This window comes from Cololabis saira, chromosome 17 (assembly GCF_033807715.1).
Source record: "Cololabis saira isolate AMF1-May2022 chromosome 17, fColSai1.1, whole genome shotgun sequence".
Classification (NCBI taxonomy): Eukaryota; Metazoa; Chordata; class Actinopteri; order Beloniformes; family Belonidae; genus Cololabis; species Cololabis saira.
Genome location: NC_084603.1, coordinates 40,433,976 through 40,460,915, shown reverse-complemented (window position 1 = coordinate 40,460,915; position 26,940 = coordinate 40,433,976). Strand labels below are relative to the sequence as shown.

At 42.9% G+C, this 26,940-nt stretch overlaps 1 protein-coding gene across 2 annotated transcripts in view; it reads left to right on the top strand.

Annotated features, from left to right (window-relative positions):
* The window catches only part of ttc27 (tetratricopeptide repeat domain 27), an 89,702-nt gene that overhangs the window by 37,809 nt on the left and 24,953 nt on the right, over positions 1-26,940 (top strand). For both annotated transcript variants that reach the window (XM_061745612.1, XM_061745611.1), the window contains exons 6-16: positions 878-1,036; positions 1,149-1,282; positions 2,555-2,667; positions 6,106-6,172; positions 9,960-10,073; positions 10,974-11,069; positions 15,508-15,630; positions 17,794-18,021; positions 21,648-21,746; positions 21,948-22,000; positions 24,701-24,866. In XM_061745612.1, the coding sequence (XP_061601596.1) occupies positions 878-1,036; positions 1,149-1,282; positions 2,555-2,667; positions 6,106-6,172; positions 9,960-10,073; positions 10,974-11,069; positions 15,508-15,630; positions 17,794-18,021; positions 21,648-21,746; positions 21,948-22,000; positions 24,701-24,866 (1,352 nt within the window). The remainder of the gene's footprint in view (positions 1-877; positions 1,037-1,148; positions 1,283-2,554; positions 2,668-6,105; positions 6,173-9,959; positions 10,074-10,973; positions 11,070-15,507; positions 15,631-17,793; positions 18,022-21,647; positions 21,747-21,947; positions 22,001-24,700; positions 24,867-26,940) is intronic.

Sequence of the window (26,940 nt, the reverse complement as noted above, 5' to 3'; positions counted from 1 at the left end):
CTGTAGCGTCAGGTTACAATAACAGCGCTGCGGTGGCAGATTGACACCTGCCACCGCAGCGATGGCGCCGCCGCAAGATGGCGGCGCACACAAACCGGTCGCCGGATTCGTCTATATGTTCCCCCTCTAACCCGGTACATACATAGGTTCCTCTAAACATCTGTTCCCGCTACAGTTTTAACTAAAAGAAAATGTGCTCCAATACAGCAGGTCTCATAATTTTATTTTGAACACTGCCAAAACTCAAAATCCTAAAGACGTTAACTTAAAACTTAACTAGAACTTAAAATTTGCTTGACACAAATGAAAGTTCAATTGAAACACGTGGGGAAAACACCTAACCTTTTAAGTGATGTGTGTTATCAGGTGTAATGGCATTTTTAGGTTAAAAATAAGAATATTTCTTCGTAAGATCCTTAGTTTTTTGAGTGAAGGCAGTGAATTTGGTCGACTGGTGTAAGTTCAGGGTTTTTAAATGCACAGCCATGAACCTACTGGATTATATCATTTAGTCTTGATGTCAATTAACATCTATCATCTTATGTATATTTATAATTGCTCTTTAACTAAACAAAAACATGTTTTATCCGATTAATCGATGGAATTTTCAGTAGAATACTCGATTACTAAAATATTGGATAGCTGCAGCCCTAATTTCTATGGAGAAACAAGAGCATCAAATCATTTTTTTCTCCTCCCCCACCTGGTCTGGCAGCTCCACGGTTCTGGTTCTGTAGCCGGGCCGTGCTGGAATCAGCACCAACACGGTGGTGTTTCTGATGGTTCTCACTGGTTCTGGTTCTGTATCTGGGCCGTGCTGGCAGCAGCACCAACACGGTGGTGTTTCTGATGGTTCTCCATGGTTCTCCTCCCACAGTGCTGAAGGGCCCGTCCGCCCTGTCGGGGCAGAGGAACCTGGCCGTCCAGTTCCACCTGGAGTGCGTCTACGTCAGCCTCACCTACTACGAGTACCAGTCGGCCCAGGAACACATGAGGAAAGCCCAGGAGCTCTCCGGGCTGGACATCAACGTGACCGGTACGTACAGAACCCGCTCCGACTGCAGGGATGGGACTCTCATGTTGCTGATGCTGAATAAGAGGCAGCACCGTCTAACCGCCCTGAGGTGATTTATATCTGATGGAACCAGGTGCTCTTGGCAAACGGACCCGATTCCAAGAGAAGTTCTTGGCTCAGCTCATCCTGGAGGTGAAGAGAGATGCTGGTGATGAGCGGGAGGACGAGGCCAGCCCGGCCCCCACACCTCAGGCCAGCCTGCCCAAGGTACCAGCTGCTCCTCGCCAACTCTGGACTGCACAAGATTACATTTGACAAAAAAACTAAAGAGCAACTGTATTTTTCCACAAGTAATGAGAGCGGGCTGTTGAGAGTTGAATGCTGGGTTCATGCTGGTTCAAAGCTCTGCAGCAACAGGGGAACGTGTAGTTTGAGTCACTGCGCATCTGTCTGCAGAAACGTGATTAAAACAATTAGGCCTGTGTTGAAAAAAATCAATTTTCCAATTCTAAATCGATTTTCATATGGACGGACTCCTGAAAATTACTAAAAATCGATTCGTATGTCTAAAGATCGTCCTCATTTAATTCACACATGCCCTGTTGCAATTTCTTTATTTTTTTGCACTTTAAATGGATATTGAAAGGCATATTTGAGTTATTTATTTCATACAAATAACTTTTTGTTTATGCCCAAAAAATGTTTTGTTGGACAAGAGAATAACTAGTGCCATGTTTTTGCCTTTAAATATGTTTAAAAGTATGAAAACATTAAAGTTTTCAGTTATAATTGCTTTATATACTTTATTGGGGTTAAATTTGCACAAAATGCAAAAAACCAAATTCTCAAAAATTCAAAACCTTAAAACACAGAAATAGAAAAAAAATAAAACAGAATGTGTTAAAAAATAAAACTGATTTAATTCGTTTCCTCCCTGGATCTGTTTGGTAATTCTGACCCATGATGTTTCCTAAAGCAGTTCTATCAGCATTCTGGGAGCTGATTGGTCCTTACAGCATCATTAGCTGCAATACTTGCTGTTCAATATCAATATAATACTAGTATTAATATGTTGCAGAACTACAGTCATATCATTCATGCAACAGCTCAAAAAACAGTTTTAATAACACTAACCCAAATCAATATCGGAATCGGATCGAATCAAATCCTGATAATCAATTCTGAATCTTAAGAATCGTAATCGAATCGATTCTTGACATTTGAATGGATCCCCAGCCCTAAAAGCGATCAGGTTTAAAGCAAATACAGCTGCATTTCTCCTCATCTTATATACAGATACAATGTAAAATCGATGTAAAATCGTAAAAAGTATCCCAGAATGCATTTCACCTGGCTCAGTGTAGTAGCACGTTGGCCCAGTGTTTATGAGACGAGGTTCTAATATGAAATATCCTCAGATGTTTTCTATAACCTGCTGAAGGAATATTGGGTTTATGGGATTATAGGGGTGTAACGATACACTAATCTCATTATACGGTACGATACACGATATTGAGTTGAGTGTGTGTGTGCTTGCAGGACCACCTCCTGGGGGACGACACGGTTCTGGACCAGATCCGTCTGGCAGAGCCGGACCAGTACTCTCTGCCTGAGCTGGGTGCTGAGGAGCAGGCCGTGGTGCTGGCCGTGTGGTGAGTCCCGGACCTGCACACTCACGCGTTCACACCAGGGATGGTCAACCGGTGGTCCGCGGCCCTCTGGTGGTCCATGGTGGTATTGCAGGTGCTCCGTGAAATTGTAAATGGAAGACAAGGCAAGACATATTTATTTGTACAGCACAATTCAACACAAGGTAATTCAAAGAGCTTTACATCGACATTAAAAGCGCCAAGACATAATTAGACAGTAAATAACAAATAAAATGAAATAAAATTATGAGAAAAGAAGGTAAAATAATAAAAAGCACAAGTTGCTGAAAACTAAGGGCAGTAGAGCACAGCAGGTACACGTCTCATTCGCGGTTTTCAGAAAGTATTTAATTTAAGAGTACGCTTAAATAACAAATAAATGAAATAAAATGATAAGAAAATAGGTAAAATAATAAAAAGCACAAGTTGTTCAAAATAAGGGCAGTAGAGTACAGCAGTCTTTAAGTATTTTTTATGGAAAACAATAATAATTAAAAAAATATATATTTATTCTTTAGACTCAATTTATTTTCCATTTACTATTCATTTTTGTGAATAATTTACCCATCCAAATGATGTCAAATGAGTGAGAGTGAACATTGTAATATTATAAGCCCTCTTGGCTTCCTATTGGTCATTTTTCATTGACTTTTTTTTCGTTTTTTTTTATAGCAAAAGGTGCAAATAAAAATATACACTGATGCAAATAAATAGCCTATACAGGCCCATACTCTTATTTAAAAGCAAGGTGCAAAATAAAACAAACATCCCCAAAAGCAGTGGACCCCGAGTTGCTTCTTGGTTATAATGGTGGGACTGGGACAAAACCAGTTGAAAACTAGTTAACACGTTGGTGCCAGTGCCGTGGAGGTGGTGGAGCTGGATCAGTGAGCCGCCTCTGGAGGGAACTCCAGGGTCACGTGGCCGGACACGCGCTCGGGTCTCGGGTCAGGCTGCTTCAGTTCTGTTGCTCTGATTTGCTCAGATCTGTGAAAACAAAGACTTTCTTCACTTACTGGAGGATTATTTGAGCAGACTATTCTCAGCCAGCGGGCACTAATCCAGGGGCAGAGGGAACAGATCACCCCAACCCCACTCAGTCATGTAAAGCATGATGAAATAAACACATGACAAACCAAAGCAACGAGGAAAAGCTCAGCTTTCAGCTCATATTAAGTCTATTCTCATCAACAAAACGCGTAGTAGAACCCAAGAATGTGGCGGCTGCTGCTCAGTCCTGCTTCATCACATCAGCGAAGCAGCAGCACAGCGCCTCCTAGTGTCTGGGAGGGCATCTTCCTGCAGCCAGCTCCCACTGGTCTGGTCTGGGCAACAGTGTTATCACAACCAGGCTTAAAATTATGGAGGATTTTTTGTGCCAAAATTAAATAAATAAATACATCATTAATTAATTCAATGTGTCATTAATTAATACATAAAATAAAAATACCAAAGCAGTGGATTCCACTAGATTCGCGTTAGTCCCGCCCACTGAGTTTGATGAGTGAAACTGACAGTTTTACATTTCATGATTCACACGCAGCAACACGAAATCATTAATTAAATGTGTCATTAATTAATTAAATGCAGTTTTACATTTCATGATTTACATACAACACAAAATCATTAATTAAATGTGTTATTAATTAATTAAATGCTGAAATAATAAATATATTTTTTTTACTTAATGAATTGTATTTTAATTAATTAATGACATATTTAATTCTAATTTTAATTAATTAATGACACATTTAATTAATTAATTATATATTTCATTGCCATTTTAATTAATTAATTATTTATTTATTTAATTTTGGCACAAAAATCCTCCATATAAAATGGTGTAGTTTGTCTTAATGTTAATTATCTGTTTTAATTCGTACGTACTTGGGCAATGTTTAATGCAACACGCACTTTGTACTGTAAGTCACACAACTTGGATACTCTCAGTACCATAATATTACCATCGCTGGTATTTCATTATTATAATATGCATTTTTTGCTCAAGTCACTTTAAACTCAAGTCACTTTAGATACAATCCATACTGCTTTTAAATGCTGCTAAATCTATTTTGCTACAATGTATGTTTTTATGTTTTCTGTGGGGACTGCGGGTGGAAACTACTGTAGCATTTCTGCTAAACCCGGTGTATTTACACTGCTTAATGTAGTGTTCATTAATATGCATTGTCCCATCTAAAAAAAAAAAAAGGTGTTTTAGCCCGATGTTTTCATGTCAGAGCGAGACCATCCGTGGCTGGTAGTGTTCTCTCTCAGCCAGCAGCACATCAGAGCAGATCCCAGGTTTATTTCACCCACGCAGACCCCTGCTCATAGAGGTTCAGCAGGGGTGTCAGCGTTTCATCCATTATATCAAAGTAGTGGAAGTTTTCCCCATTTTTCCAAGTGATATTGCTGCTTCCGAACGTTCCCTCTGCAAGCCCAGCTGATGGGCTGCAGAGGAAGTCTGGCTCAGTGTTGGTGTTTCACTGTGCGACAGACGGAAAAGGAAAGGGCTCCGTTGTGGTGGTACGGGCTCGCCGTGACCTGCCAGGATGCGTTCGGTAAACACGTGGTTTTCAGGTACAGTAATCCCTGTTTTTTTGCGGGGGTTTCGTTCCAAAATGAACCCGTGATAAGTGAAATCCGCGAAGTAGAAACCTTTTTTTTTTTTTTTTTTTTTTTTTTTTTTTTACAATTATTATACAAGGCTTCAAAATGCGGAGATCACCCCCGCCCCACCGCGACCGATTAACTGGATTTGTACAGGAGAAAATGAAAAATTATTATGAAAAAAAAAAATACAATGAGTACAGTAGGACAAATTGTGGCTGGTGCGTATTTCCCTGCTCTTCTGATGCTCCTGCATCCTGACTCGCTCTGTAGTGTCTTTTTCTCCTAAAGCCGCGGTGCACGTGTGTTTTTTCCAGAGAAAAACATAGTTATAGGTCGTTTTGTCGCTCTTTTTTCTTCTGGGCAAAAAGATTCTTCTAAACCGACATGGATTATATCTGAGACTGTAATGAACGATTCATCAAAGCTCCCGTTCTTCAGCTGCTGCTGAAGCTCATTGGTCGTTCTCAGCTTGTTGCTAAGCAACCAACGTTATTGACACAGGAAGTGAAGAAGCGGGGAGACTGTTTAGCCAATCAGAATGCAGAACATGATGCACAATGTAAATCCGTGAAGCAGCGAGATGTGAAAGGTGAACCGTGTTATATCCAGGGATTACTGTACTTTCATCTAACACACCTGGAGAAGAAGGTCATGGAACAGCTTTTCCTCCTTCTTTATGTCGGCTGATTCAGTTTCCTTTAAAACAGCAGCTCAGCAAATGCTGACTAGATGGTCGTAGCACCCGTCCTCCTCCTCCTTCTCCTCATCTAACACTGAGGTCTCCCCAGTAGTCCCGGAGTTCTGACCCAGACTTCTGTCTTGCAGCACACACTTCCAGAGGAACAACCCAGTCCACAAACTGACAGAGGAGGAGCTGCTGGCCTTCACCTCTGTAAGTCTCATCCTGCTCCTCATCCTGCTCTTCATTCTGTCCTCCACTACAAACTGGGATGATTGTCTGATGATGATTGTATGTTCAGGCTTGGGAGGTCATTTGGGGTTGCCATAGTGATGAATGCAACACTGAGTGGAAATGAAGTCAAACTTTGACCCCAAATAAGACTTGTTAAGTGGACCCGGGGGTCCGGGTTACCGGTGTGAGGATCTGCAGTGGACCGTACGGCCGTACGGGCCGGTCACAGAGAGGGTACGTCCCCCCCCGCCGGCTCTGTGAGCAGGCATCTTCCCAGCCTACACGTGGATCCAGGAATCTGCAGGCTGGTTAGATGGTTGTCACATACCTGGCCCTCTTCTCCCCTTCCTGGAAGACCTTCTGGAGCCGGGCCTGGTCTTAAAATGCTCTGGCTAAGGAATCCAAGACTTTGGCCCAGTCCCAATCCCCCCCCTAGTCCTACTTTTCAGCCCTACCCTTAAATTTTGCGCGTTCCCGTGAGGGTAGTGGTGTCCCAATTCCTCTTTACATGTAGGGCTAGTGGGCATATCTAGCCCTTCACAGTGAGGGATTTCAGATTCTGACTCGCTGACCGAGGGCGAAATTTCCCAGAATGCTTTACGTCATCATTTGCAGACTGAATTAAAAAAAAAACATGGCGGACATTTGTCATTTTTAGTGTATAAAATCAATATTTTGAGTTAGTTTCTGCATAAAAATGCTTTTTGATTACATTTCTAGTGAGAAATATATATTTTACTTTCATAATATTCACTCAGTGAATGTACATAATCACTTGCTTGCTCGTTGTTGCGTTGTATCTTCAGATCTCACCAGAATAAAGGCTGATTTATGGTTCCGCGTTACACCAACGCAGACCCTACAGCATAGGCTCTGCATTGGTGTAACGCGGAACCATAAATCGCCGAAAATCCCCAAAAACATGGGAGCAAATTTCTTAACAGGTGTTATTTGGATAAACTGAGCCCAGGTTGGGGATCTTAACGGTTACTTTTACGCCTGAAAAAATATTAAAACTTAATCAAGTGGCATATTAACAGCATTACAGCGGAAATTAAAACGTAACTACGCAGTCACTTACGTACCCGAACGTAAACCACGCAGTGACGTAGCAAGTGGTGTCCCAATCCCTAGGGAACATTACAAGGGCCCTATGGTTTGTGGCTTCATTTTTAGGGCTAGTGGTAGAAAGTAGGGTGAACATTGGGATTGGCCCTTTGTATTGCTTACATATAATCGAGGTGTCCGAGAAAGGAAGATTGAAACCTCTGCAGTTTTAGTCCACCGACGTAAAATATGACAGGAAATAAAGAAGTAAGGTGAAGTGAACGTCTGCCATGACGGTGCAGCTGAACACTAGTACTTCAGTGGGGGGGCAGCTGTCGGAGCTCGCTGGTCTGCGGGGGCGTGATGAACTGATGAACGCTCGGCCAGCCTCATCATAGGACGCTAATGGCTCTGTGATGGATTCAGGTGCAGAAATAACTGCATAATTACAACAATTAGCCGTTCCACTAATGACTGGAGCGAGACCTGCGGAACATCCATGAACATTGTTAGTGTTTGTTGATGTCACGGAGAGCCGTGTGTCACTTTCACGGAGCATCGGAACGGGGATCTGTCACTAATATAATGTCTGCAGAAAGCCATAGTTGCATGACTTATTCTGATTAGAGGCCAATCAGTTTCCCTTATCAAGCTGCAGTCATTTTCCCTGACGTCTACCTGTGAATAAATCTGCCCCCCCTCACATTGTTCCATTTAATCAGCAGGTCTAAAGCTGAAGCACAGATCTGTGGTAGCTATTACCCCCCAGATGATCAGATAAAGACCAGAGGCTGTAATGGAGTTTAATAATGAGGCGTTCTCACTGGAGCTTGGGTGATTTCTCAGAGCGGTGCACAGCAGACGGCCGGGTGACTTTACTGCCGCAGATCAGATCAGAGGAAGTGCAGGCAGCTCAGACACGGCCCTGGTCTGGAGAAACCTGGCCTGAAGCTTTTCTCAGGCCGGCGTTGCATCAATGTGGGACCAATCCTCTGTGTCTACACAACACCACCATGTTTGTTTTATAGAAGACTTTCATTAAGATTGATTGGTTTCAGTGTGACGCTGAAATCTATTCAGTCTAGGAACCTTTGTTGGCTCACCAGGTGTGTTTCCGACTGGCAGGAGTTTTAGACCGCACACACGTTAGGAATGTCATGCCGTACTGGGCGGGTGAATGTCTGTAAATTGTAAGAATTGGACTATGTGAGTGACAAATAAATGTACAGGACTGTCTCAGAAAATTAGAATATTGTGATAAAGTTCTTTATTTTCTGTAATGCAATTAAAATAAACAAAAATGTCATACATTCTGGATTCATTACAACTGATTCTTTACAACTGAAATATTGCAAGCCTTTTATTATTTTAATATTGATGATTATGACTTACAGTTTAAGATTAAGATTCCCAGAATATTCAAATTTTTTGAGATAGGATATTTGAGTTTTCTTAAGATGTAAACCATGATCAGCAATATTAAAATAATAAAAGGCTTGCAATATTTCAGTTGATTTGTAATGAATCCAGAATGTATGACATTTTTAGGGCCCGAGCACTTACAGTGCGAAGGCCCTATTGTATCTGTAGGAATTTTTTTTTATTCTTCTTTCTTCTGACGAAAGGACGGCCTTTTTTCCCCCCTAAACCCACAATACGGTTTGACGTACATGAACGAAAATCAGTACACACCTGTATCATGTTGCAACTTAAAGAAAAGTCTCTTGGCGCCATGGCCGAAACCGAACAGGAAGTCGGCCATTTTGAACATTCTGAATTAATCGCATAATTTTGGAGCAATTTATGCCATTCCTTTGAGAATTAATTCAGCCCGAACCGTATCGTGCACCCAGGTGTGTTATACATCAAAATGCGTCTCCATCCTGCGACTACGGGCATTACTTTTCTCTTTCAAAAGCGTTACCGTGGCGACGCTAGACGCCAAAAAGCGCGCCCCCCCCCCTTCATCTAATTGGTCCATATTTGATAGTTCCCCAAAAGTCACCAAATTTGGCATGCAAGCCAGGCCTGGCGATAAATTTGATATTTCATGGTTTGCATTAATGGGCGTGGCCTAACGGCTCAACAGCGCCCCCTAGAATACTATTCTCTGCCATAACTTTTGAATGGTTTGACATAAAGAGTCGTGGGTGGTGTCACCTGAATCGGTATTGAGTCCTTGACCTCCATTGGCCTGAATTAGCCCCGCCCCTTCTTCTGATTGGTTGTCCCTATTTTCTGCCATAACTTTTGGATGGTTTGACAAAGAGAGTCGTGGGTGGTGTCATTTCTGATATGCTTATGGGGGGCGGTGGCCGTGAGTGCGAGGGCCCGTTCATCGCTGCTTGCAGCTTTAATTGTTTTTGTAATTGCATTACAGAAAATCACAATATTCTAATTTTCTGAGACAGTCCTGTATGTAATAATTGCTCGGGGGTTTATGTTCTGGTCTCTGGTCTAGGAAAGATCCTAGAAACAACTTCTGTTGTAATAGACGCTATATGAAAATTGAATTGAACTTAGACGAAGATCACATTTGATGGTAAATTAATGCTGAAAACCTTTTAATTTGAAGGAGTTCACAGTCCTTTTTCTTGCCACTGTAACTCAAAGGAAGGTTGTGAAGTCATTCAAGTATCCCAGGTCATTAGTCTTCAGTAGATTGCCCCGGAGAGTGGTTTTTTCTTCCACTAAGACATGACTTTCATCTTTTCTCCAGTGCATCCTGTCCCAGCCGAAGTTCTGGGCGGTGCAGGTGGCAGCGCTCTGCCTCAGGACCAAACTGGAGCGAGGGAGATCTCGCTGTGTCGAGAGAGCCATGATGCAAATGCAGGTGAGGATGTTTTTCTGAAGTCTTTGTAACCACCCGAGTCCTTGGACGCCCGCACACATTAGTGCTGTCCACTTGCATCCCCTGTGTGATACAAAACCAGCTCCATTGGGCCATTACTTCCTTTACAACGTGTCAAGTGGGGAATAAAATGTACCCCCAGGATGAATAGATCCTGGACAGGTGTGTGGGAGTGCAATGCCAAGAAGGGAAGACATAACCAATGGTCTTAGAGAAGCAGTTGCTGCACTAATGGCAAACACAAAAGTATGCTCTTGGTTCAAGACAGTAACATACCCCCCTAAAAAGTAGTTTTACACTGCAAAAACTCAAAATCTTAACAAGAATATTTGTCTTATTTCTAGTTAAAATGTCTCATTTTTAGTCAAACAAAACTCATTACACTAAAAACAAGTCATTACCAGAAAAATAACTTGTTATTTGACAATTTTCACCTGTTTCAAGTAAATTTTCACTTGAAATAAGTAGAAATCTGCCAGTGGAACAAGATTTATCTTCTTATTACAAGCTAAAAAATCTTGTTCCACTGGCAGATTTTTCTACTTATTTCAAGTGAAAATTTACTTGAAACAGGTGAAAATTGTCAAATAAGTTATTTTTCTGGGAATGACACTTGTTTTAAGTGTAATGAGATTTGTTTTACTAAAAATGAGACATTTTAACTAGAAATAAGACAAATATTCTTGTTAAGATTTTGAGTTTTTGCAGTGTATGTGTTTAATAAGCGATGAATCCTGGTCAGAAACACCTCCGATTCCTCACGGAGGTAGCGGACATGTAAAGCTCTCCACAGTTCCTCTGATCTTACAAGGAAGAGACTAACAACTGTCCTAAGACATGTTTGCAGCACAGCTTTGGTTGAATGTTTCTCCTTTTTTCCAGGCGATTGTGGACCACTTTGAGGATAAGAGCTGTCCTGTGAGCGAGCGGCTCAAGGTGTTCTACTGCTGCCAGGCCCCGCCCAGATGGGTGGTCCAGGTACTTTCATACTTATTTTGTAACGTTAAAAACGACAAACTGTAAGAGACCTGGAAGCCCTGATGTAGAGCCCTGCGCGGGACTGTTTTTTTCATCCCACTCGCGCTGAATTTCTGACCACTACCGCCTGCTCCCGCAGGGTTTCTATCCACTCCCACCCGCTCCCGCAAAACTCTGAGAATTCATGCTGCACAATAATAGAGATGCATTGATTTAGTGTCTTCTCCCGTCCTGCAAGAGAAACATACTGGACAAAATCTGATTTAATGTTAACATGGTCATTGTGTAGCTTGATGGATAATTAACAGATCATAGGTTACCTGACAGAAAGTTAGATGCAAATCCATCATTGTCATCATCGCACGCTTTGTTGCCTTTCACGCAGCATCAATTATGTGATTGAGGTTATAACAGCGAGAGCAGCTGTGAGTGGCTCAAACACTAATAAGTAACGAACGAAACCAATTCAAATTTTTTTTTTTTAATATATATGTTTTTATTGGCAGACTGTTTCCATAATACAGAGCAAAACAGATGAACATACCTTTTTTTTTTCTCCCTCTCCCCATCCCTGCCCCCACAGTTATCGTCATCAATTTTCCCTTGGGAATAGCAAAAAATAAATAAATCAAATAAAAATAAATAATAATAACAATAATAATAATAAAAATAACAAAATTATTAATAAATAAAAATAAAAAGATAGTAATATAGTGACATAACAAAAAAGTATTAGTAGTAGTGCAATGAATGTAAACTTAAATAAGAAAATAAAATGAAAACGAAATGGGTTATTTATAGATTAATAATTAGTTCTTAGATCAATGACTAGTAATTCCAGTAATAGTCACAAGTTATACTAGTAAACACTTGAGTCAGAATGTTGTCATATATCACCCCCAGAGTTATATACCAATGTATTAGTAATTAGGCTGTTACTATTCTTAGGGATAGAAAAACCACGAAAAACAATCAGCTCAGTCTTTTGGAAATATTCTAAAATTTTCAAAATAAGTAATAAATGGTTGCCCGCTTGAGAAGAACCTTTCTAATGAACCTCTAATTGTAAACTTTATTTTTTCCAATTTTAAGAAATCCATAATATCAGAAACTAATTAATTTAACAAATGAATCACTTGGCCATTACATTTCTGTGGAGGAAGAGAATGCTGCTGACTGACCGACTGAGGTTCCAATCCCTCGTCTCTTCCAAGATGCTCCAGACACTAAACGCAGTTTCTCCAAATATCTGACTTGTTTTGTCTTTGTTTAGTAAAGACCTTGTTTGAGGTTTATTTTCCATGTCATTGATTTCCACCTTGTCGCTAGGCTACATCCCGATCCTGCAGTGTTTTTTTTTTGGCTGCCCGCTCCCGCCCGCAGGAGAGTTCAAACCGCCCGCTCCCGCCAGATTTCCGTTTTTTTAACCAGAATATTAGCAATAACCCGGTTGCGCACGGCCATGTAAACCCCAATAACCCCTTTGAATAACCGGAATTTGCTCATTTTCCAGTTTTTAAAACCCGAATATGACCCCTGGGTTACTCCTTTACTAACCCGAATATTTGGTCATGTAAACGCCAAACGGGATTTCCCCATCAAAAGGAACAGGAATTTGTCTTTTCTGCATGTTCTTTTCACAAGGAATCCTGGTGTTTTGAGTCCAGGAAGTTCTTATAAACACGGAGAAACACAAGACCAGGAGGAGACTAATCACTTCATAAATGTAATGAAGGATATGAACATTTCTGCATTTGTAGACGGTAGAAAGTACCGGGATAGTGAGATGCAAACAGTCCTGGTGGGAAAAGCTTAGCCATAACTGGCACCAAGTATCAGGACGGTGGAGATTAATATTCCTCTGCCCTGAGAAGAGGGAGAGTGAGAGGAAGGAGCAGTGAGTGAAATCAGCAGTGATAGAAAGATTTGAACTTGTCCAGCAGGATAAAGGAGTGTTGGAGGGAGAGAGAGGGATCAGCCGGGGAGGAGACATCGCCCAGGCCACGTGTAATAACTGATAACGGCAATAAAGCTGGAATTGAGGAGTCCGTATTGCTGCCTGGGGACCTGAAAATGGGTTGAGGAGGAAAATTGCAGCAACCGCTGCGATGCATTTAGTCTCGGCGGGAGAACCGAGGCGGGAGGGACGTTGGCTGCTAGGAGGGATTCTGCTTGTGTTTCTGTTCTGTACTTGGTTTTCTTGAGACAATGACTACGTCTACATGCAGTCAAAATTGGGGTTATTGCTAATATTCCAATTACTGAAACATTGGGAATATTCTGTTTACATGGTGATTAATTATTTGGGATATCTGGATCAAACCAGTGACGCACGGAGAACGTGATGACACAATTCCTGTCATTTCTGCTTCTTCTTCCTGTATCCAAATTCAAAACAAATGCTGCTTCGAGCAACTTTTCTCTCACCTTCTTGTAGGGCTGCACGATTCTGGACAAAATGAGAATCACGATTTTTTTGCTTAGAATTGAGATCACGATTCTCTCACGATTTTTTTCCAATATAAAATTTATTGCACTTATTACTTTAACTTTGCAACAGCTGAACAAAAATATAATAACAATAAACATCTCTTGTCTTCTTTACACAAACCTTTAAATAATTTAAACAATAATAACAATTTTGAACAATATTTGTTCCTCCCTGAGTTGAACACCCTTTCAGAAAGGGGACTTGTAACAGATCCTGTAGTTCTGAGGCAACAAATTATTCCTCTGGCTGGGATGAACCCCCCATTGCCTTTTGCTGCTATTAAGAAGCTGCCGATACAAAAGGTAAACGTTACAAAAAATATGATGGTGCCTGATAAAAGACTGGCATCAACTTTGTAACAGCTGACATTGAACATAAAAACAATAAACATCCAAAAAAAAAATTTTATTTATTTTTTTTTTAAATCGTCGTCATTTGGAAATGAGATTGCGTTCAAGCATGAATCGAGATCGCGATTTTTTTTTAACGATTAATCGTGCAGCCCTACCTTCTTTTAAATCTTCTATCCCGGTACTTTCTACCGTCTACAAATGCAGAAATGTTCATATCCTTCATTACATTTATGAAGTGATTAGTCTCCTCCTGGTCTTGTGTTTCTCCGTGTTTATAAGAACTTCCTGGACTCAAAAGACCAGGATTCCTTGTGAACAGAGCATGTGCAGAAAACAAATTCCTGTTCTGTTTGATGGGGATATTCCGTTTGGCGTTTACATGACCCAATATTCAGTTTTAAAAGGAGTAACCCAGGGCTCATATTGGGGTTTTTAAAAACCTGAATATGAGCAAATTCTGGTTATTCAAAGGGGTTATTGGTGTTTACATGGCCGTGCAAATTCGGGTTATTGCCAATATTCGGGTTTTAAAAGGGTTATTGATGCATGGAAACGCAGTCACTACTTACCTTTATACCTGTGGGAAAGGTGGTTTCTATGGTTTTGCAGGTGCAGTTTAATGTGCATTTATCCATGTAGTGGTTGGTAGGTTTGAACATCCGGGGGGCTGACTGCACTCAGGTTTAGGTTACACGCTCCCATGGACACACAGGTTTGAGTTGCAACCAGAACGATGGGAGTGATGGGAGCGTTTCACCCGGGGGGGTGTGATGGAGGAGTGGCCGGAGCCACCGGTCCAGACTGGCCCTGCCTTGAATATCTTCTCCACCTTGGAATTGTAATTTACTTATTTCAAAACAGGGACAGTGCACAACAAGACATGAATCTTGTACAAGAGAATATGCATTGTGCCAGGTTGTAGCAGCTTGCTGTTTTCCACCTGTAGTCCCTGGGCAGGTTGATGGAACAGTACATAAAAATGAGTATAGAAAAAGAAAAAATAAGTAAAAGAGCAGAACAAAGCAAAGAGACAATAGATAAAATAGATAAATAGAAACATGGAAGCAGATTCAACAGAGCATGGGATCTGTCAGATGTTGGCACCTAAGATTTAAAGCTAGGCTGCCCCCCCAACACACACACACACACACACACACACACTTCATAAATGTACACACACTTGTCTGGACAGTAACCAACGCTTGGCCAGATGTGAGAAGGTGTGGGGACTTGTACATGAAATGATGACTACGTTTCCATGCATCAATAACCTTTTCTAACCAGAATATTAGCAATAACACGGTTGCGTACCGCCATGTAAACACCAATAACCCCTTTGAATAACCGGAATTTGCCCATATTCCGGTTTTTAAAACCCCGAAATGACCCCTGGGTTACTCCTTTCTAACTCTTGGCTATCTGAGACGACCTGACTACTGAACTGTACTTGTAATATTGTTTTTTTCTTATATTGACTGGATTGTACATTGTCTCGCCCCAGACCTCTGTGCTGCGTTTTTTTTTTGTTATTGATATTGTCTTGCAAAAATTGAAAAATAAAAGTTTCCAAAAAAGAATGTCCTCTCCTCTCCAGAAACAGCTGGCCAGCCTGCTGATAGACCTGGGCTGCACAAGCTCGGCTCTGCTCCTCTACGAGAAGCTGGAGCTCTGGGAGGACGCCACCATCTGCTACGAGAGGCTCGGTCAACACGGGAAGGTACACAAACAAGTCCAGCTAACACCCCCCTCTGCAGACCTGCATGGGGTTTCATGTCCTAGATTAATCATCATTAGTGCTCTCATCAGCTGCATTGTTGGAGAGGTTTTACTCTGAGGTTCAGAGAGTTTTTCTGGACAGGGACTCCTCCCTGCAGCCGGCCTGGATCCCTCTTTTCCCACAAGGCTTGGTTTTCCTCAGATCCACAGCCAGAAACATCACTGTACAGCAAACCTGGGCAAAATCCGTCCCGCGGGCCACGCCAGGCCCTCTGTGCGTCTCTGTCCGGCCCGCATCAGGCCAAAATTTTTTTGTGAAGTTCAATATGTATATCAAAACACATTTTCCACATATGTATACATATATATACAGGACTGTCTCAGAAAATTAGAATATTGTGATTTTCTGTAATGCAATTACAAAAACAAAAATGTCATACATACGACTCTTCTCCTTGCCCCGACTCTTCTCCCTGCCCCGACTCTTCTCCTTGCCCCGACTCTTCTCCTTGCTCCGACTCTTCTCCTTGAACCGACTCTTCTCCCTGCTCCGACTCTTCTCCTTGCCCCGACTCTTCTCCTTGCCCCGACTCTTCTCCTTGCCCCGACTCTTCTCCTTGCCCCGACTCTTCTCCTTGCCCCGACTCTTCTCCTTGCTCTGACTCTTCTCCTTGCCCCGACTCTTCTCCTTGCTCCGACTCTTCTCCTTGCTCCGACTCTTCTCCTTGCCCCGACTCTTCTCCTTGCCCCGACTCTTCTCCTTGAACCGACTCTTCTCCCTGCTCCGACTCTTCTCCCTGCTCCGACTCTTCTCCTTGCCCCGACTCTTCTCCTTGAACCGACTCTTCTCCTTGCCCCGACTCTTCTCCTTGCTCCGACTCTTGTCCTTGCCCCGACTCTTCTCCTTGCCCCGACTCTTCTCCTTGCCCCGACTCTTCTCCTTGCCCCGACTCTTCTCCTTGCCCCGACTCTTCTCCTTGCTTCTCCTTGCCCCGACTCTTCTCCTTGCCCCGACTCTTCTCCTTGCGCCGACTCTTCTCCTTGCTCCGACTCTTCTCCTTGCTCCGACTCTTCTCCTTGCTCCGACTCTTCTCCTTGCCCCGACTCTTCTCCTTGCTTCTCCTTGCCCCGACTCTTCTCCTTGCCCCGACTCTTCTCCTTGCCCCGACTCTTCTCCTTGCGCCGACTCTTCTCCTTGCTCCGACTCTTCTCCTTGCTCCGACTCTTCTCCTTGCTCCGACTCTTCTCCTTGCCCCGACTCTTCTCCTTGCCCCGACTCTTCTCCTTGCTTCTCCTTGCCCCGACTCTTCTCCTTGCCCCGACTCTTCTCCTTGCGCCGACTCTTCTCCTTGCTCCGACTCTTCTCCTTGCTCCGACTCTTCTCCTTGCTCCGACTCTTCTCCTTGCTCCGACTCTTCTCCCTGCTCCGACTCTTCTCCCTGCTCCGACTCTTCTCCTTGCGCCGACTCTTCTCCCTGCTCCGACTCTTCTCCCTGCTCCGACTCTTCTCCCTGCTCCGACTTTTCTCCTTGCTCCGACTCTTCTCCCTGCTCCGACTCTTCTCCCTGCTCCGACTCTTCTCCTTGCTCCGACTCTTCTCCCTGCTCCGACTCTTCTCCCTGCTCCGACTCTTCTCCTTGCTCCGACTTTTCTCCTTGCTCCGACTCTTCTCCCTGTGCCGACTCTTCTCCCTGCTCCGACTCTTCTCCCTGCTCCGACTCTTCTCCCTGCTCCGACTCTTCTCCCTGCTCCGACTCTTCTCCCTGCGCCGACTCTTCTCCCTGCGCCGACTCTTCTCCCTGCGCCGACTCTTCTCCCTGCGCCGACTCTTCTCCCTGCGCCGACTCTTCTCCCTGCGCCGACTCTTCTCCCTGCGCCGACTCTTCTCCCTGCGCCGACTCTTCTCCCTGCGCCGACTCTTCTCCCTGCGCCGACTCTTCTCCCTGCGCCGACTCTTCTCCCTGCGCCGACTCTTGTCCTTGCGCCGACTCTTCTCCTTGCGCCGACTCTTCTCCCTGTGCCGACTCTTCTCCTTGTGCCGCGGTAGCACATACACATGAATGGAGTTGTGTGGGTTGCTGTGTGGATTCTGTTCTCACTGCCAGCCCTAATAGTAAGGGATGAAATGAAGCTGATGTCTTCGTGCTTCTCCTCTCTTCCTCAGGCTGAGGAGATCGTGCGGCGGGAGCTGCAGAAGAAGGAGACGCCCAGCCTGTACTGCCTGCTGGGCGACATCCTGAGGGAGCATCAGTACTACGAGCGGGCATGGGAGCTGTCGGGCCACCGCAGCGCCAGGGCCATGCGCTCCAAGGCCCTGCTGCACCTGCGCAACAAAGAGCTGCAGCCGTGTGTGGACTGTTTCGAGCTGTCGCTGAAGATCAACGCCATGCAGGTACGGTTAAGGCACGTTAACGTACTCTGGCGAGGAGGAAGTAGATCCTCATACACCAGAATGGCTATCTACCCAAGGAAAACCTGTTCCTAATGAATTACTATTATTATAATTTTTATATAATTGTTTCTTTATTTGGAAAGAACAAGTAGATAAAACGGGGCTCCCACATTCACCCCGACTCTGATACAATACAACTCAGTTTAACTGTTTACATGAACTCTGAACAGAAATCAGGGGGTACTATTATTATTAGGGCCCGAGCACTTACAGTGCGAAGGCCCTATTGTATCTGTAGGAGTTCTCGTTTTTTATTTTCCTCGTTTTTATTTTTCCGACGAAATGAGGGCCTTTTTTCCTCCTAAATGTGCCCCAAAAGTCACCAAACTTTGCACACAAGCCAGGCTTGGCGATAAATTTGATATTTAATGGTTTGCATTAATGGGCGTGGCCTAATGGCTCAACAGTGCCCCCTAGAACCCCTAAAACTTTGTGCCTCAAGCCCTACAATAGGGTTTGATGTACATGCTAGAAAGTCGGTACACACCTGTATCATGTCGCAACTTAAAGAAAAGTCTCTTGGCGCCATGGCTGAAACTGAACAGGAAGTCGCCATTTTGAATTAATCGTGTAATTTTTGCACAATTTATGCCATTCTTTCGACAATTAATACGGCCCGAACCGTATCGTGAACCCAGATGTGTTATACATCAAAATATGCGTCTCCATCCTGCGACTACGCGCATTACTTTTCTCTTTCAAAGGTGTTACCGTGGTGACGATAGACGCCAAACATCGCGGTCCCCTTCATCTGATTGGTCCATATTTGATAGTTCCTACTTTCTGCCATAACCTTTGAATGGTTTGACATAAAGACTCGTGGGTGGTGTCATCGGACTTAGTTTTGAGTCCTTTACCTTTATTGGTGAAAATTGCATGCGCAAGGGCCTGTTCATCGCTGCTTGCAGCTTTAATTATTATTATTATCATTACTATTAGTATTATTGTTTGGAAACCTTTGTGACTGTGTGCTTGTTTACAGGATGGATGTAAAGGTGTTAATACAATGTACTATATTCCTAATTAACTGTACTAAAGTTAGGATTACACCAGATCGGCATATGTCTGAAACTCAGATTCAAGCACTCCCAGGTTTCCCAGGAAACATCAGGAAGATCCAGACTGCCTTAGGTAATGACGTGAGCGGTCCTGGCAGCAGCCTGTTGGTGTGGACCAGCCTCTTGATCGCACTCAGATTAGACACAATTACGTGATCACGTGATCAGACAGGAAGGATTTCCACTTGTGAAGAATCTTCCTCTCTGTTGCACGCTGAACTCTGTGGTAGGCTTGTGTTGAAAAAAACGATTTTCCGATTCTAAATCGATTCTCATATTAATTCCCAAAAATTGATTTGTATGTCTAAAGATGGATTTTTTTTTTCATCATTACATTACAACTTTTGGTATTATTTTGTTTATGCCCAAAAAAAGGAAAAAAAAAGTTTTGTTGGACACGAGAATAACTTAATAGATAAGTTATAGCCATGTTTTTGCCTTTAAATATGTTTAAAGGTATGAAAACATTAAAGTTTTCAGTTATAATTGCATAAAATGTCTGTTTCATTACTTTATATATTGTCTTGGGGTTACTTTTGCATAAAATGCTAAAAACCAAATTCTCAAAAATTTTATACCGGAATAGACCGAAAATGGAAAAAATAAAAACGGAATGTGGGAAAAGATTTGACCGATTTCATCCATCTCCGTTTCCTCCCTGGATCTGTTTGGTAATTCTGACCCACACGATGTTTCTGAAAGCAGTTCTATCAGCATTCTGGGAGCTGATTGGTCCTTACAGCATCATTAGCTGCAATACTTGCTATTGAATCTCAATATAATACTAGTATTAATATGTTGCAGAACTACAGGCATATACCGTATTTTCGCGACCATAAGGCGCAACTTTTTTTTTTTTTTTTTTTTTTTAAATGTGCCGGGCGCCTTAAGAAACGGTGCGCCGTGTCTATTACCTGAATTACGGTAATGTCAGGTCGGCCACCATGAGAAGGTAAAAAGAGAAGGGGGTGGGTGAAGCTGAATGAGACCATCCACTGAGCTGTTTAATGCAAAACAGATGATGAAGACTTTTAAGGATTTGCTTGATGTGTAAAGTGAAATAAAATACAATCAAACTAAGTTTTGCTCCGCTCTATTTAAATAAGCACACTTGTGTGTGAGTGTTCTGCAGCGCCGGCCGGTCGGAACCGTCCACATTCCCCGGTTAAAGCAGCGGCTGCAGCAGCGCGGTGATGGTCGCTACTGCAGCCGACTTCCTGGTTCCCCAAGCGGGTCCGATGACCTGGTTCCCGGCCGCTTTAAGAGCAGAGATTTCTGGGGTCTGTCTCAGGTCAGATCAGCTTCACTTTCCGAGATTTGCAGCCAAATCTGTCGGTTACAAACCCGGTACCGGATCCCGACATGCGCGTGTGTGTATTCGCGGTGCGACACACACAGATTCTCATGTAGGCTATGTGGTGCTGGACTGGCGCAGCTGATGGACAGAAACTTATGGTGATTTTTAAAAGAAAAACTTTGCATAAGACGTTTCCAGCCGGAGTCATTATAAGGGTGAATGAAAAGAGGGGGCTGGATGAAGGGATGATGATGATCAAGAAGCTGAGACAGGTTTGGAAATTCGGACTGGCGCAGCTGAATTAACAGAGCTCCTGTCGGATACAAACCCCGGTACCGGCTCCCCGACAGCGCGTGTGTGTGAGCGGGTCCAGCGCGAGGGTCCCGGGACGCGGGACCCGGGACCGCCGCGGGACCAGCGAGGGGGGGGGCGGACTGGGACCCGGGACCCGGTCCAGCGCGAGGGAGCAAACGGGGAGCGGGACCCGGGACCGCCGCGGTCGGGATTTTTAAAAGAAAAGCGTTCCCTAAAGAGACTTTTCCAGCCAGAGTGAAATGAAAAGGGCTGGATGGATGAGGAGATGATCAGTGGCTGAGACAGGTTTGTGCAGCAACCCGGTGGTTTTTTTAAATTCTTTAATGCAGAAACAGAATATGAACCTTTGAAGGGTTTGATTGATGTGAAAAGTGAAATAAAATATCAAACTAAGTTTTGCTTCTGCTGTATTTTTAGCGCTCCGTCTCCGTAGACGGCGCCTTTTGGGTCGGTGCGCCGTATGTGTGTTTTAAAACCAAAAATGACACACAAAACTGAGGGTGCGCCTTTCCACACAGTGCGCCATATGGTCGCGAAAATACGGTAATTCATGCAACAGCTGAAAAAACAGAAAACAGAAAACTCAAATATTCTATCTCAAAAAATTAGAATATTCTGGGAATCTTAATCTTAAACTGTAAGCCATGATCAGCAATATTAAAATAATAAAAGGCTTGCAATATTTCAGTTGATTTGTGATGAATCCAGAATGTATGACATTTTTGCATCACAGAAAATAAAGAACTTTATCACAATATTCTAATTTTCTGAGACAGTCCAGTAGTTTCTGTGGATGCTTTAGAGGTGCTGCACAGACGCTGGACTCTAACCGGCACCAGGATTCTGTAATCTTGTTGTGATTAGTGCTCTGACCCGTTTGTTGTGTGTTTGTGCAGCTCGGTGTGTGGTTCTCTCTGGGCTGTGCCTACTTTGCTCTGGAGGGCTATGAGGGGGCGGCCAAGGCCTTCCAGAGGTGTGTTGGACTGGAACCAGATGTAAGTGCACACACACACACACACACTCACACACACTCATTGCCACAACGCAGCCCCCACTTCCTCACTCCAACCATCACTGTTAAACACCCACTCCGGATCAGGACGCCAATCCACAACCTGAAATAAACCTGCCCCAACCACCTGGAGGCCGTTACTGTGTGTTGCACCAAAGTTAAACCCCCCCCCCCTCTCTTCCAGAACTCAGAAGCGTGGAACAACCTCTCAACAGCGTACATTCGCCTGCAGATGAAGTGAGTACGAGTTTCCACACAAACCTGCACGGACTTGCTTGCGTTCGCTGTGCATGTGGCGGGTGACGGCATTGGCTTTTCTTCAGCAGGACTTTTTTTTTCCCCCCAGTCAACAACAAAACAGCTTTTAATTTTGTGTGTATTACAGTAATCCCTGGCTATAACGGTTCTCCTTTCACGTCTCGCTGCTTCATGGATTTACATTGTGCATCGTGTTCTGCATTCTGATTGGCTAAACAGTCTCCCCGCTTCTTCACTTCCTGTATCAATAACGTTGGTTGCTTAGCAACAAGCTGAGAACAGCCAATGAGCTTCAGCAGCAGCTCAAGAACGGGACCTTTGATGAATCGTTCATTACAGTCTCAGATATAATCAGGGTGTGATTTGCCGGTGGGGATGGTGGGGATTTTCCCCCCTCTGGTTTACACGTCCTACTGAATTATTTTTATCCTCGGTGGGGACAAAATTTATCCCCCCCACCCAAAGTGTTTTCACCAATACATCGTAATTATTAACAAGTAATAACAACCAAAATACACCGTGTTCATTCTGCTTGTGTGTGATTTTGATACGGGAGCGAGTCAGAGGCATCGCACCCACAGAAAGCAGTTTTATTTTGAAAACCAACCAGATTTTCTTGTATTCCAAAAGTCCGACTTCCGGCCCGCCAAATTAAAAGATACAGTCAGTCAAAATGAATGAAAAAATGAAAAGAATCCAGAGCAGCATATTCTCATATTTTACAGGATCACAACCAGAAATCCTGAGAAAAAATGTGACAGAAGATGAAAGAAGATGTGACATTGCTGATCGGATGGTAGACGAGATCATCTCCCCGGCTGAGGAGCTCCCATGTTTTCTGTTAAACTGATATCGAGAAAGAATTAAAAAAATATACATTTTATTTGTGAATGTGTATGAATGTGTATGAATGTTGGTGGTGGTCGGAGGGGCCGTTAGGCGCGATATGGCAGCCACGCTTCTGTCAGTCTGTCCCAGGGCAGCTGTGGCTACAAGGTAGTTTACCACCACTGGTGAGAATGTGGATGAATGAATAATTATTTCTGTAAAGCGCTCTGGGTGCCTAGAAGGGCGCTATATAAATCCAAGTCATTATTATTATTATTATTTATTTATTTTTATTTGGCACATTTAAAAACAATATTAGGAGAAAATATTTCTGCAAATGCAGTGGTTCAGTTCTAGGGGTGGGTTAAAAATATCGATATATCGATATTTTATCGATATGCATGTGTAGGAACGATTATCGATACATAAATCCAAGTATCGATTAAAAAAAAATATATATATATATATATATATATATATATATATATATTTTTTATATATATATTTTTTTTTTATCCCGATTTTTTCCCCCATTTTATCACCCAGTGCTCCTACCTAAGTCAGTCCTGGGCATTGCTCCATCTACCAACCCTGGGAGGCCCTGCACTGAGCTCAAGTCTCCTCCTTACTTGAGGAGTGAGCAGGCAGCTTCTTTCCACCAGGCAGGGTGGGGTTTCTCTGGCCGGACGTAGCGATGGAAGGATCATGTTATTCCCTTATTGTAACCAGAATATCAATATCGTATCATATCGGAAATCGTATCGTCTTGGGACCTAGTGTATCGGAATCGTATCGTATCGGGAGGTCAGTGATGATACCCAGCTCTATTCAGTTCATGTTCAAAATAGGCTTACCGCCTACGTTATGTAGCTTAAGTGTAAGGTTTACACAAGAAACAAGTTTTTTTATAGCCTATACTGTTGGACCGCTGTTGTGTGGTAATTCTTTTCTGAAAAAATATTTCTCAAAATTACCCCCCACCCCTCTGTTTTTTTTAAAAATCGCACCCTGGATATAATCCATGGTTGCATGTCGTTTTATAACACTCTTTTTACCCAGAAGAAAAAAGAGCGACAACAACGACCCATAACTATGTTTTTCTCTGGAAAAAACACTCCTGCACCGCGGCTTTAGGAGAAAAAGACGCTACAGAGTCAGGATGCAGCAGCATCAGAAGAGCAGGGGAATACACACCAGTCACAATTTGTCCTACTGTACTTATTGTATTTTTCATTTTCTCCCGTTCAAATCCAATTAATCTGGTCGTGGTGGGGCGGAGCTGATCTCCGCAATTTTTGAAGCTTTGTATAATAATTGTAAAAAGAAAAAAAAATTCGGATTTCACTTATCACGGGTTCTTTTTGGAATGAAATCCCCGCCAAAAACCAGGGATTACTGTATATACGTCACAGCTGACCCAGAAGGGTTAAACGGGATCTGCTAAAGGCCTCAGTCCTCCTGTTCTTCAGAAGGATGTAAAGGTTCCTCTGATGGAGCCGAGTGGTCATGACTGCACGTCTCTGACTGGGGAGTGTATTTAAACCAAATCAAAGTAAAAACCCAGCAAGCGTGTGATGACGGAGGAAGCCTGGGCTGGTCAGCGCTCAGTTGTGCGCAGACTCAACACCAACACCCCAGGAGCTTTTGTTTGCAGCTTGTTCTTTCAGGCCTGAAATTGAAAAGCAAAGCAGGAATAGCTTTTTTAATACCTGGTTAGCACCATTGCCAATTCAGCACAAGCTCTTTCTAAGCGAGAAAATGTGTTGAAGTTGTCTGCAAATAAATCATTCCTATTACTTGTGCTGGTTTGTTGTGTATTTCCCTGATGGTTGGTCGTTTGCTCCCCGGCAGGAACAAGGCCTTCCGTACCCTCCAGGAGGCGCTGAAGTGCAACTACGAGCACTGGCAGATCTGGGAGAACTTCATCGTGGTCAGCACCGACATCGGGGAGTTCGGGGAAGCCATCAAGGCGTACCACCGCCTGATGGACCTGAGGGACAACTACAAGGACGTACAGGTAGGGGACGGCTGGACCCGTCCAGCTGACACGTCCCCACAGCTCCATCCACTGGTCTACACTGCAAAAACTCAATCATAACAAGAATATTTGTCTTATTCCTAGTTAAAATGTCTCATTTTTAGTAAAAAAAAAATCTCATTACACTTAAAACAAGACTCATCACTGGAAAAAACAACAATTTTCACCTGTTTCAAGTAGATTTTCACTTAAAGGGGACCTATTATGGCATCTAATACCTATTTTAAACAGGCCTTGAATGTCTTAAAAACAAGCTCTGAGGTGCAGATGTTCATAAACCTGGTGCTGAGGAGAGAATTAAAAAGGGATCTAGACGGAGATAAGGAACGACCAGATCTACCAGGAGATCTGTCTCTTCATAGCTGCTCACGGCTCCAGCTGACTTTTCAGCAGCACCGAGACAAACTAAATGAAATTAAAAAGCGTCGCTGCTTGAAGCTTCTCTCACTCTCATTTTTTAACTTGATATCAAACACAAGCCACAGATCCAGCAGCACATCTATCATCTCCTCCAGGTTCTACATCTTTAGTGTTGTTGTCTTCTCTGTTTAGATACACAATCAAATACGTCACAGCAGCTTCTCCAACCTCCTACTGCTGATCTGGGTGTTGAAAAGAAACGAGGGCAAGTTGAGTCGAGCAGAGTAGGTGCTGGTGGAAAAGCTCCATAAATGGGTGCTCAGGTGTGCTCAGTTACCTGGGGGGGGGTGTCGGTTATCCTGCCTGAGGCCTTGAAGCCAGAAACATCATGACGTCTCTGAGCTGTTGAACACCACCGTCTGCTTCGTGCATTTAAACTTCTGACTTTGAAGAAAGTAATAAAACAATTATTATTATTCATTCAGACTTTTTGAAAATAAAACTAAACAGAGAATACTAATTGATACGAACCAGGGAAAGTTTCCTCCCCCTGGACGGTCGTGGGTCCACCCCGGGCTCCGGCGTGTGTTCACGTGTCCTCTGCAGGACCTGGACCTCACGCTTTCCACAAATGTGCTCACTGGGGTCGGATTGGAGAAACTCTGAGCTCTGTTGTACACAGAGCGGATAAGTAACAGAAACTGTCAGGCCGAGACTCAGAGCAGGACTCAGATGCAGAGATATTAAATAACAAAAGCCTTTTATTGAATTGACCGGAGACCTCGGACCGAGTGACAAACAAATGTCTATAAACAAAACTAGACATTAAACTCTGACTATGGAGAGAACAATAAACACTCCAGGAGGAGGGAAAAATAGTTAATAAAAAGAAACAAACACAAAATGTTCCGTATGGAGGAAAAACCTGCCTACAGGACTGTCTCAGAAAATTAGAATATTGTGATAAAGTCCTTTTATTTTCTGTAATGCAATTTAAAAAAAAAAAAAAAAAAAAAAAAAAAAAAAAAAAAAAAAAAAAAAATGTCATACATTCTGGATTCATTACAAATCAACTGAAATATTGCAAGCCTTTTATTATTTTAATATTGCTGATTATGGTTTACAGCTTAAGAAAACTCAAATATCCTATCTCAAAAATTAGAATATTCTGAGAATCTTAATCTTAAACTGTAAACCATAGTCAGCAATATTAAAATAATAAAAGGCTTGCAATATTTCAGTTGATTGTAATGAATTCAGAATGTATGACATTTTTGTTTTTTTTAATTGCATTACAGAAAATAAAGAACTTTATCACAATATTCTAATTTTCTGAGATAGTCATGTATATAAAATAATGTGGCTACGAAACACAAATCATTCTTAAAGAGGAAAAAAACCAAGAACTATGAATCTAAGCTAGGATATAAGTTAAACAAAAAATCACCCTTTAACGAGGAATAAACTAAGGGCTATGAATCTAAGCTAAGGAAAAAATTACAAACAAAAAAATCACTGGTCACGAGGAATAAACGGATCACTAAGGCGATTCCTACGGCTGTGGACGTGGACCAAGACTCTGGTGCAGGACAAGGACGAAGTCACTCTGGCACAAGACAAGGGGAACTATTTAAACTCATGGAGGGAAGTAGGGGACAGGTGGAAACACTTAGGACAATCAGACTGAGACACA